Genomic DNA, 12500 nt, shown 5'->3' on the forward strand with positions numbered 1-12500 from the left:
TACAACACACGTTTCGGCTAGCCAGCCTTCGTCAGTGAGTCAATTAATGTATGTTTTGTAATAATAATCTGATGGACCAACTCAAGTTAGGTAAAAGTACCTCACAATTGTACTAAGTACAGTACTTGAGTAAATGCACTTACGGCCCTATAATTGCCACTGCTTTACCCGCACCCGCTGCCCACCAGCCGTGAATTACTGCCCGCTACCCGTGAAATGCGGGTGAGGGAGCTGGCACTGTCCCTAAACGGTATTTTGCGGCCGCTATACCCGCCGCTATTCATTATGCCGACTCTGTTATTTGCGCTTGGAGGTGTGCCCTGTGGGCCGTGTTGTTGCATTATCCCCAAAATTGTTATTTTGCCCACACACGTTTGGGAAAGTGCATAGCGGAATCTAAAACCACCCGCTATGCCAAATTGGTTTGGTAGAGCGCGCCTGCAATGGACATGTTGGAGTCGGCGGGGCGCACAACTTATCCGCAATAAGACACCTGCCTTATTGCGGATAAGGCAGGTGTCCCAAAATAGCAACTTTTGCACAGGAACGCCCTTGCGCACTCCTAAATCCTCAATTAGTGGGGTTAGGCCATATGGCCCATAGGGGCCACCACTGGTAACCAGAGATGCAACCAGGCAAGAACATAAGAAACAGGTGAGAACATTGCATGGATAGAGAAAAGCTACCACAGCTAACTTGGAAGAAGAGTTTCAAAGACATTTGCTTTACATTGACATTTCCAGTTGCTTTTAAAAGTACATTTGCATCTACCTGAAAACGAATTCTAACAGCCATCAAAACAACCCTAGGCCTACATAAAACACATACAATTTAACAGATGTGAGAGCTACTGTATACATCAACAATATAAAAAACAATAAGACAACCAGATCAAATAGTAGGTTGGAACTCAGCTTATAGTAGCGTCTTTATTAACAGTTAATACACTATCAGGCAGGTAAATGGTAAGTTTCATAAAAAGCTCACATCTAGGACATACAGACTATAACTATTGATCAGTTTGGAACCAATATGACACATAAACCAGCTATGTCAAATCTGTAACACAAAATGCAGTAGCTGTGAGCAGGGGGGGGGGGGTTAGCTTAGCTTGCTGGGAAATTATAGCTGTCACCAACCTCTTGAAATCCTTTACAGACCAGAGCAGTGGTTTTAAAAGTGGGGGCCATATATGTGGGGGCCATACTCTATATCTCTGGCTGTCAGGCAGAAACCAGCTAACTCCAAAATGTTCATTTTTCAGGAAATGAAAAAACAAAACAAAAAGTGGAGTTGGGAGGTTTTGTTCATCATTGATAAGAAGAACAGCTGAATGGACCTCCAAGCCCTCCAAAAGGGTGTAGAGCCTGGAGTTAGCAAAACCAGCTAACTCCACCCCCTTTGGTTGAGTTAACTGGTTTAGCAGACAGTTTTGAGGATCCAATGGAGTTAGCTGGTTTTGTCAGAAGCGCTTTTTAATACTTTTCATTGGTTCAATATTTTCTTAACCAACGCACAGACGTGTTCAATAGCACTGATTTATGAAAAAAACAAGAAAAAGCTCAAAAATTTAGTTAGCTGGTTTCTGCCCGACAGCAACGAAACTAATATAATAATAACATAATAATATAATCCATTATTGTCATCTAGTACTATGTATGTCATTGCAGTAGACATTTATAATTAAGAGTTGGGCACAGCCCTATTGCTATAGTCAAAATTCATCAGATTGTAGCTGGTTTGTGACATACACCTTGTAGCTACACGCTACAAGGTGTACAAAAAACAAACAGAATAGGAGGTTTATTTGCAGTGCACACAGATGTGAGGGGACTTCAATTAATTCACAACTACTAAAATATTTAAAAAGAAAAATCCTCTCACACACTTTGCCAGTGTGCCAGTGATTACCCTCTCCCGTGCCTAAGGTTGCCCAACCCAGCCCTAAACCCTAACCTTCATTTACTGCCAATAACGCATATATGCGTTCTATTGAATACATCACTTGCCTGCCAATAACGCATAAATGCGTTCTATTAAAATTTTTAGACCCAAAGACCAAGGAGATATGATATATCAAAGATTTAAACTCCTATCCACTTCCTTGTTAACTTAAAACTTAAAAAATCTGTATCTCGGCTCCTGAGTACTTTTTGTTTTTCAATTAAAAATCTCTGGCAGCCAACAGCTAAAAATCTGAAATAACTCTGGCAGCTAGTGAGTTTAACACCAGACCCTGACCTTAACCCTAGACCCTAACATTAAACCTCATATTAACCCTAACCCTAAATGTACTTCATACCGTAACATTAACCCTAGAATAGACCCATGTCAATGGGTGAATGCAACGCAGACATTTTAACCCATTTAGACCTGGAACCCCATTACGTAACTATACCTTTCAAGCCGGGTGTAGTGTACCCCTTTAAGAGAAACGATGACGTCACTATGCAGCGAGGAAGCAAGTGGAGATAGATGACAGAATGTAGGCTCTGTACTGTTCAAGCTACTATCAGTAAAGCATTTGATTCTCATTACACCGGGAATCCATTTTGGGGTTCTTGTTGCTATGTACAGTATAGCAACATAATTGTTTTGTAATTTTTGAATGAATATTTGAAGTTTTTCAGAAAACTTAGGTCAGATTTTGAAGGCGTTTTTAGAATCGGCCTCAGGTCCTAATCGCCAACATTTTGTATATTTTATTCAATAAAACCTTTCATTTGCATCATCTTGATCTCTCTTTTATTGAACTGTACTGTTATTTCTTGTATGGCCTCTGCAGCAGACTCTGCTGTGAGTTAAAAGCCGCGATTAGTTTCAGCACTGCAGCTGACAGTTCCAAAGTGCTGGTGTTAATGCAAATAAAGGAAATCAAACACAAGTATTAGTCAAACAAAACATGATGAAGACTTAGTTCAACTGTGTATTGTATGTTGTTAAGTGTTTGAGGATGGTTGGTGGATCATGTTTCTGATGCCCTTTTCTTTTGCCCTTCTTGTCAATACTTTGGGAAGAGATCTATGATGCTAAAGAAGCAAAACATTTTATAGATATTGAAAAGCGTCAACAAGAGCTTGTGACTAAATATGAACTACTTTGGATCTATTGGAACACAGGTTCTTCTTACCATTTCCTGAAAAGTAAACGGTGTTGGATGTGTGTGTGTGTGTGTGTGTGTGTGTGTGTGTGTGTGTGTGTGTGTGTGTGTGTGTGTGTGTGTGTGTGTGTGTGTGTGTGTGTGTGTGTGTGTGTGTGTGTGTGTACACAGTATGGCTGGAGCATTTGTGCGCAGATGCACTCACGTGTATGTATGTATGTACTGTATATGCATTGCAACCAGTTATTTTTATTCTTGTTACTTATTATTGTTTTGGGACATGATTTGTGATACTTGGCTATAATCAAATTTGAATGGACCTAACTATAGTAAAAAGAAATCACACCGAGTGTGAAGTGGGCGGTGTGGTCATCACGGTGGTCATCATAGTGATGGAAGCTCACTTCCAAAAAAAAAATGATTTTTGGAAGTGCATAATCCTATTTATAGGTTATTAATGTCATCATGTGTCTCGCTAGCCAATCACAGTGCTGAATAGAGTCAGCCAATAGTCAGCCAATCACAGTACAGCTAGGGGTCTACTAATGGGCCAATCACAGTGCAGGAAACTAATACTAATGAGGTGTCCCAACCCCCACTTATAGGGGTGGCTACACCGCCCAAAAACAACAAGTAAATAGTCACAAAGTAGAGTGCAGAGAAAATAATATATTCCCCCCCTCTCTCTCTCTCTCTCTCTGATCGAGCTAGTCTGATGTCAGACACAACAGAAAGAGTTGCCTAACAACGCTGATTTGCACTGAGGCATATCCATGTCCATATTTAGGCATATGGGCATGTCAATATTTGTGCCAATATCAGACAGACAGATTATATACCGTTTTAGTGTTATGACTTACCAAAAAAAAATGTTTTCTACAAATAACCATTCACCTGGATGTAAAATCTCGAGGTACTTTTAATTTACTTTTTGTATTATTATTTATACTACATCCACTATATAAATAATGTACTTTATACTATAACTATTTAAAAACATTAGTTACTCGTTACTTTGCAGATTTAGATTATTAATGCAAAAACATACATTAACCATTAGGCCTATTTCATACTTAAAAAATAGTTGATCTACAAGCTAATAGTTTTGAAAAAGTTGAAATGGGCCCATTCATAACGATGATCTGGGTGTAGTTTTTGTGTTTATTATACAAAGTATGAATGGGGCTTTACTGTTTTGCTGTCTTCTAAGGCTATGTGTTGTGATGTAGCTGGTTGTAGGCTACCCACCAGGTGAGAGTGGGCTCAGGCTGTGCCGTCACCTCAACCTCTAGTGTCACGGGAGAGCCCTCCATGACGGTGGCACGGGACAGGGGCCTGTGATGCGGGGAGGAGACCCGGGCAGAGGAGGAGCAGATGAAGGAGGTGGGATGGAAGGGCCCTGGATCTGAGGGGTACGCGTGATCTCCTCTCTGATGGCTGTGGGCCGACACACGCTGGGGTCCTGCTCTGGAGTTAGTAGGTGAAGAATGGGAGGAGAAGGAGGAGGAGGAGGAGGAGCGACATGCGGGTTAGCCTGCTCAGCCGAAGCTTGGGCGTGGCCACGTGGCGGAGCGTCTGCGGTTTGGGTTTGGGCGACGGTTGCGGCAGTAGGCGGGTCACACTGGGGTGGGCGGGACACACTGGCGTCATGCACACGCTCTCGGGTACGGGTGGAGGAGCTAAGGGACTCATGCAGGGCCGTAGAATGTCTGGGTGCTGCCGACGGTGCTGCTGCTGATGATGCTAATGCTGCTGCTGACGCTGCTAGCTTCTGTAGAGACGCCCTGACACCCCTGGACCTCTGCTACCCTGTGAGGAGAGAGAGCTCTCTTTGGGGACAGGAGAACCATGTTGGGGGACGGAGGCGCCTGAAGGGGAAGTGTGGAGATGGGAGACATTTTGTTGGGCGACAGCGGAGCTGGTCGACACGCCTTGACCAATAATACGTGATGCTCCTTCCCTGGCTGGGTTGGGAGAAAATGTTTCTGTGCTGAGGAAGATCGGCGCTTTGTCCGGGGGGAAGATACTCCCGGCCGGGGGTCCGGTTTGGGGCAAAGATGAGCTATTTGGGGTGGAAGCGCTGTCCTTTGTGATGGTACTACTGTCTGCTGGGTGACCCGTGTCTTCTGGGACGGAGACATCCTGTGGAGGGCAGCTGGTTCTGGGGCCGGTGGATGTGTGGAGATCCTGGTGTGGAGCAGACCACTGGAGCTCTGATGAGGGGTGTCTGGAAAGAGGTTACTGGCCTGAGAGAGACAGCTGGTCTGGGGGAGGATGTCTGTGTGTGTGGAGGAAGAATCATTTTGCAAAGTGCTGTGTTGCTGGACAGCGCTCTGTGGAGGACGGCTCTCTCTGGAGACCCTGCTCTGTGAACGGGCACTGGTCTCTGAAATGACACTGTGAAGTACAGGTGTCCAGGGTTATTTTAAGTGAAATAATTTTCCAAAGATATGAGAAAGAACAAATATGAAATTAATATAAATAAAAACGAGGCTTTTTCAAAAAAATAAATAAATAACTAACTGAAACTGTATTGCGTTTACAAAACTAACTCAAATAACACAGAAAATGTCTATGTTCTATTCTTTGTCAGTATTCAATATTTTTGTATATAGCGAAAATTGCCGATCTACAAGATCACAACGCATTGCGATGACACGCGTTTCTGAGCTTTTTTAATCTTATCCCCGACTAGCCCCTATAACAATAAAAACTAATACTAACAACTACACTACAAATAAAAACGATAATAACCTTGGTAGGTGTCCCTGGGACAGCCCGCTGTCCTGGGGGACAGTGTTGCTGATAAGCCCTGGGCTGGATCCAGGGAGGAGGCATGGCTCAGGAGGAGGAGGACAGCCCGGGACAGAGCTAGTGTTGCTGGACACGCTGACCGTTTTGGTCTCCTTGGTCTGGAGGACGGTGGACACCAGAGTGCTGGAGACCAGCGTCCGAGCAGAGACGGACCTCGGAGGACTCTGGACAGTGGAAGTGAACCTGAATCTGAGAGAGACAAAAGGGCAAAGGAAGACTTTACTGTCAGAGTCCACTTGGTCTATTTGCCAGCAATAGGCTCTATGCACAGCAGCCACGTTGGAAAGAAATTGGGCCTCTTCCTTACTTCCTTCACATGGTCTTACCAACTATACTAATGAAGGCTCTGTTCCATTTAGTGTAAAAAAAAAAAATTTCAAGGACCCCCATAACTCTGAGAGTGTACAAACGGAACGTGTTTGTACCAAGGGCCCAGCATCCGGCTTTGAAATTGAGTCTATATAGGAAGTGACAGTTCATATGAATGGCCTGTAGTTTCGCTGTTTTCACCCTACTGGTGTCAGAAAGAATTACTCTCCATTCAAGCGGATGTTTTTTTTGACAAACTTTACACTTGATTTATTACCTTAATAAACATTGTCATAAATACTACATGCTTCCAGTCGCTAGTTTAAAAGGAGCTACACCATGAATTAAAAAAAAAAATATTTGATATTTAATATCATATGGTGTATGTCCCTCAAACCTTTTTCAAAAGGTTTGAGCCTAAATCATCACTCAGATATACTCATCCCAAGTCAATTGTCTCTGGCTTATACAGCACTTTCAGCTGCAATACCAAAACGTCCTATTGTGCAGGGGGGGGCTACTGAGCAATTCTGTCTGTTAATAAAAATAAAAAAAAGGAAAAATTCTGCATAAAAAGAAGCATCTAAGAAAAATACAAAATTAAAAAAAAAACACTTTGAACATTTTTGAACAATTCCACCAAGTGTTTGAGGTGCCTGTTTCACCCACTTCCGGGGGGCGGAGCCAAAATCCGAGCCCGAAGTATTTGTTCGTTAGACCCCCACTTAGGGGGGGTAGAAAAAGTTTCGGAGCGATTCGGGCACTTTTCATTTAACATTGGGTTTGCCATCGTTAATGTTTGTGACATCATAAACATTTCCATTCTGAGATCGCCTGTTCAGACACGCCCATTCTGGAAATCCATGAAATGAGAAGGAATGACTGTATTAAAAAAAAAAAACATTTTTTTGGGTACAAGAGACACTGGGGACCCCAAAAAATACAAAAACCAAGAAAAAAGTGATTTCATGGTGTAGACCCTTTAAAGTCTTCTTTCAATCTCCATGATATGCCTTTTTGGTAATATATGGTCCCATTTATTTCAAAATGTATGATAAAGTAGGACATGCTGTAGGAGGGGCGTGGCTATCTTGTGATGATTTGATTGACAAGCTACAATGCTACACAACCAATAGCATTAATTCCCCACCCCAGCTCTGGTCCCAACCAATAGCATTCATTTCCGTGTTCTGGACATAGAAAGATTTGAAATCGTTGAAAAATAGGCTTCATTTACGGTCTGTAGAGTCTTTGGGCGTAACTTTGTCCATTTCTTTTTACTGTCTATGGGTAAGACCTGTGAAGGAAGTAAGGACTAAGGAGGGCCAATTTATTTCTAATATGGCTGTTATGCATAGAGCCTACTGTAATTATTAGGTTTGTCAGGTCCATATCCTGAGGAACAAATAGGATCTTGGAAACAAATGTCACAGGTACAATTAGGGTCCGGGTCCAAAAAAATAAAAAAAATAAAAAACAATGCCAGGACATTTCACAGGTTCTATCTGCCATTTTGGACCTCTTATTTTAACTACACAAACATCACTTACTGCAGAACGATCAGTTTAAATACAGAGATATTAGTTCAAGTCAAGTTCAGTTCGCAAACATACCTCTCTGTTTGACTGGATACTCCCCCCTCCTGTACTGGATCCACGGGTTGTGACTGGGACTGTACCATACCAGTAGAGATACTGGATCCACTGGGTTGTGACTGGGACTGTACCACACCAGTAGAGATACTGGATCCACTGGGTTGTGACTGGGACTGTACACACCAGTAGAGATACTGGATCCACTGGGTTCTGACAGGCAGACATACTGGTGAGCACTGTGGGAGCTGAAACACATCACAGAAAAGTACATTTACTTAAAGGAATAGTTCACCCAAAAAACTACTCATTTTCTATCAATTAAACACCCCATAAAGCATTGAATTCATGGAGATTTTTCTAGTTTTAGTTGCATTCCTGAGCCAATAATTTGATTACCGGGTGTATTTCCGGTAGGAGACTCAAAGAGTCTCCTTTGAGTCTCCTACCGGATACATTAGCATCTTTCCAATCGGTCATCAAATTATTGGCTCAGGAATGCGACAAAATCTTAAACATCTCCATGAATTCAAGGCTTCATGGGGTGTGTGATTGATTGACTTTAAATAAGTCACTTTTTGGGTGAACTACTCCTTTAAGTACTGTACTTTAACTACAATTTTGAGGTACTTTACATGAGTATGTCCATTTTTCAATCATTTTAATTTCTACTGAACTACATCTCAGAGGCAAATATTGTACTTCTATACTCCCCTACAATTATTTGAAAACGTTTGTTACAAGTTACTTTGCAGATTTAGATTATTATCATACATTCATAGACATTAACCAGTTAAAACCCTATTTTATACTTTTTCTATTCAAAATACATGAAATAAATAAAGCTCACAACGCGTCGCAATTGTAGATCGGCTATCTTTTTTTTTAGTTTGACAAACTTGATTTACTTTGGTTCTCTGAGTATATTTTGATTCCAAGACTTTTGCACTTTTTACTCAAGTAAAGTTTTGAGCACTGGGTCCACTGGGTTCTGATTGGCAGACATACTGGTGAACTAACTGGGTTCTGATTGGCAGACATACTGGTGAACTAACTGGTTGTGACTGGTAGACATACTGGTGAACTAACTGGGTTGTGACTGGTAGACATACTGGTGAACTAACTGGGTTCTGATTGGTAGACATACTGGTGAACTAACTGGGTTGTGACTGGCAGACATACTGGTGAACTAACTGGGTTGTGACTGGTAGACATACTGGTATCTTAGCTGTTTAAATTAAAACATAACTGGGTTGTGACTGGCAGACATACTGGTGAACTAACTGGGTTCTGATTGGTAGACATACTGGTGAACTAACTGGGTTGTGACTGGCAGACATACTGGTGAACTAACTGGGTTCTGATTGGTAGACATACTGGTGAACTGGTGAATCGTCCACGTCCGAATGAACAAAGTTGGACTCTGGGGTTTCGGACAGCGGGGGGAGGGACATGTCGTCAGGTGACCCACACTCGTACTCGTCATTGGACAGAGACTCGTCCGTCATCACTTCCTGTTGCTCTAGGGCCGCCTCCTCCGAAAGCCCTCCTCCGGCGGCTGATGCATCCTGGGGGAAAAAAAACACAATCAATTATTGGTTTTGTATGAAAATAGAGCACAGAATTTAGGTTTTTACCCCCTTTTTCTTCAAATGCAAACTAAGGCGTGTGGAAAAGCGATCTGTCATAGCTGACAGGATACCCAGAAGCTAATCTGGGAACCCTATCGGTAAAAAAAAGGGGGAAATATAATATTTTTTATTTGTTCTCCTTTGTTTTTTGCCTCTGGGGTGTTTCCGGGTGCTTCTGTGTTTATTCCTACTAACAACAACCCTACAGTACATGTCTAGGGCAGTGGTGCTGCTAACAGATTCGTCTTGAGAGAGAGATTACCCTGAAGCAGACACAGAGGGAAGTCTTTGATTGATTGATTGATGTAGTTTATTTAGTAAGACATGAGAATAGTACATGACAGTACATAACAGTACATGGAAGTACAAATTCACAATACAAGGTCTACTAAACTGGAACTCTCATTAAGCACTAAGCTTGTTTAAGATGAGAACCCCATGCACACAAATCATGATGATATATAAGAGGCAGACAGATATACACACTACTATACAGAATGTCATACAATCAGCTTTCAGGTTACTGGTATGAAGAGAGAAAAGAAGAAAAAAAAAATATATATATATATATAATATTATATACAAAAAGAGGAAAATGAAGGAGGGGGGGGGGTAGGGGGGGGTAGGTTAAGACTTAGACAGGGGCCATTTTCGAATTGCAGCCTCCTGAAGGTGTATCTTTAGGGCAGTTTTGAAAGTGAGTAGGGTTTTACACTCCTTTACTCCTTTTGGAGTAGCGTGTGTCTTGAGTGTGTGTGTGCGTGCACGTTGTGTCTCTCCATGTGTGTGTGCGTATACATGTATGCGTGTGTGCGTGCATGGTGAGTGTGGGCGTCGTGCATGTGCGCTTTGCCTTCCCATGTGAGTGCTGCGTTCTACTGACTCACACACAGATCGACTGACGTGTGTGTGTGTGTGTGTGTGTGTGTGTGTGTGTGTGTGTGTGTGTGTGTGTGTGTGTGTGTGTGTGTGTGTGTGTGTGTGTGTGTGTGCAGTGTGCACGTGTGCTGACCTGTGCGTGTGTTGTCCTGTCATAGGCGGAGGGCGTCTCCTTGCTCCCAAACTCCCTCTGGATGTCAGAGAACGACGGACCAATCACCGTGGAGGGGGGCGTGGTCTGGTGCTGTGGTTTGCTGAGGATGGCGTGGACCCGCCTCCTGTGGGCGTGGCTGCAGGGGGAGGCGGACAGGCTGATGGCGTGGGAGGAGGAGAAGGAGGAGCTGGAAGACACAGGAGTGGGGGGGGGGGGGTGGAAGGTGGGGAAGACAGTTGTATTTTAGTACATTATAGTAGTGTGAGGGTTTCAAAGATACTGAGATAAAAGTATCATACCTGCTCTCTGAAATGACTGTCTGTCTGTCAGATCCTGTCTGTCTGTCAGATCCTGTCTGTCTGCCGGTCTGCTCCGGACCGCGGCTCTTGCGTAACAAAGCTTTCTGATTGGCCATCGCCGGTGTCAGCTTCTTGACGGGCACTTCTTTCCCATCATGCCCGGTGGTGAGTTCAGGGGTGTGGCCTGTTTCCTTCAGTTCAACCTGGAAACACAAGGCAACCCTGAGAACAAAAACCAGCGCCCCCACCCCTTTACACCTGGTAATGCGTGCAGTGGTGGACAAAGTACTCAACCCCTGTACTTTGAGTCAAAAAGTGTCTCAAATTGGCCCAGTAAGCTTTGTACTTGAGTTAAAGTACTGGAGTAGAAATTCTCAAGTATTCAAAAGTACAAATTACAACTATATACCAGCTGAGTGGCCTTGTGGTTAAGAGTGTTAGCCCTAAGGCCTGAGATTGTGAGGTTGGGGTTCGATTCCCCGGGCTGGATCATACCAAAGACTATAAAAATAGGACCCAATACCTCCCTGCTTGGCACTGAGTATCAAGGGTTTGGGGGTAAGCCCCTGGGACATTCTATACTAGTGTCATGTCCAGGGGGTTTACTTGTACATCAAAGCTTACTTACTTACAAAGTACATTTAATATCAATGCATTTTAAAGCAAGTACTCCAGTACTTCAACTCAAATACAAAACTTTCACTTCGCTTTGACTACTTTGTCCACCACTGATGAGTATTATCAGGAACATTATCAGGAACAGGTATTAGGCAGTGGTGTAAAGTAACTAAGTACATTTACTCAAGTTCTGTTCTTAAGTACCATTATGATGTATTTTTTATTTCACTGGAATATTTCCAATTTTCAGTACTTTTACTTCTACTCCACAACATCTCAGATGCAAATATCCTACTTTTACTCCAATTTTACTTTATAGATTTTGATTATTATTACAAAACCCACTTCAGCCCTATTATACATTTCGGTCATTTGAAAATAGCAGATCTACAAGCTCAGCTTGTAGATCTGCTATTTCAAAAGATTTTTATACATTTTATAAACTTGTGAAATGGGACATTCTGCATAATGAGTACTTTCTTCTTTTGCTACCAATACTTACACTTACATTTTTGATACCAATACTTTTGTACATTTACTCAAGTCAATTTTGAATTCCGGACTTTTGCTTGTAACAAAGATCTAGTGTTTCTACATTGCAGTATTGATACTTTTACTTGATACTTATACTTTTTCCACCACTGGTATTAGGTGTTCATCAAATGTGTGATTATTTTCTACCAGGTCTTGTTCTTCCTGGGTTTCACGGTTGTCTGGCTCATCTTCTCTCTTCTTTTCCTCCACGTCTCTCTCTTCCTTCAACTCTCTCTGTACTTCCAGCTCTCTCTTTGTGTTCTCTCTCTTCTCTCGCTCCGTCTCTTTCTCTTCCTCTATCTCCTTCTTCTGTCTCTTCGGTTCATTCTTCTCCTCCTCCTCCTCCTCCTCCTCTTCTCCGGTGTTCTCTTCGTCTTTGTCTTTCTCGTCTTCAGTGTTCTGTCGTTTCGCGGGCCTCAAGCTGAAAGGAACATTTGAATTTTTTTATATTTCTAATACTTATGATCTATGGTTTATGTCTGGAAACATGACAACATATTTTCAGCTTATAGATCACTTTCACTATTTTTGCACGACATCCAGTGGTGGAAAACCTACTCAAAGTAAAAG

At 42.5% G+C, this 12500-nt stretch overlaps 1 protein-coding gene across 1 annotated transcript in view; it reads right to left on the minus strand.

Annotated features, from left to right (window-relative positions):
- ccdc141 (coiled-coil domain containing 141) overlaps window positions 1-12500 on the minus strand; it is a gene marked incomplete at its 3' end in the record, with an annotated part of 49068 nt that overhangs the window by 540 nt on the left and 36028 nt on the right. Inside the window, 8 exon segments of the mRNA XM_080456782.1 lie at window positions 4349-4624; window positions 5203-5497; window positions 5846-6103; window positions 7837-8063; window positions 9193-9383; window positions 10459-10666; window positions 10779-10981; window positions 12078-12329. Coding sequence (XP_080312908.1) covers window positions 4349-4624; window positions 5203-5497; window positions 5846-6103; window positions 7837-8063; window positions 9193-9383; window positions 10459-10666; window positions 10779-10981; window positions 12078-12329 — 1910 coding nt within the window.

Source organism: Gymnoscopelus braueri (genome assembly GCF_963280865.1).
Source record: "Gymnoscopelus braueri genome assembly, chromosome: 18".
In the NCBI taxonomy this organism is placed as follows: Eukaryota; Metazoa; Chordata; class Actinopteri; order Myctophiformes; family Myctophidae; genus Gymnoscopelus; species Gymnoscopelus braueri.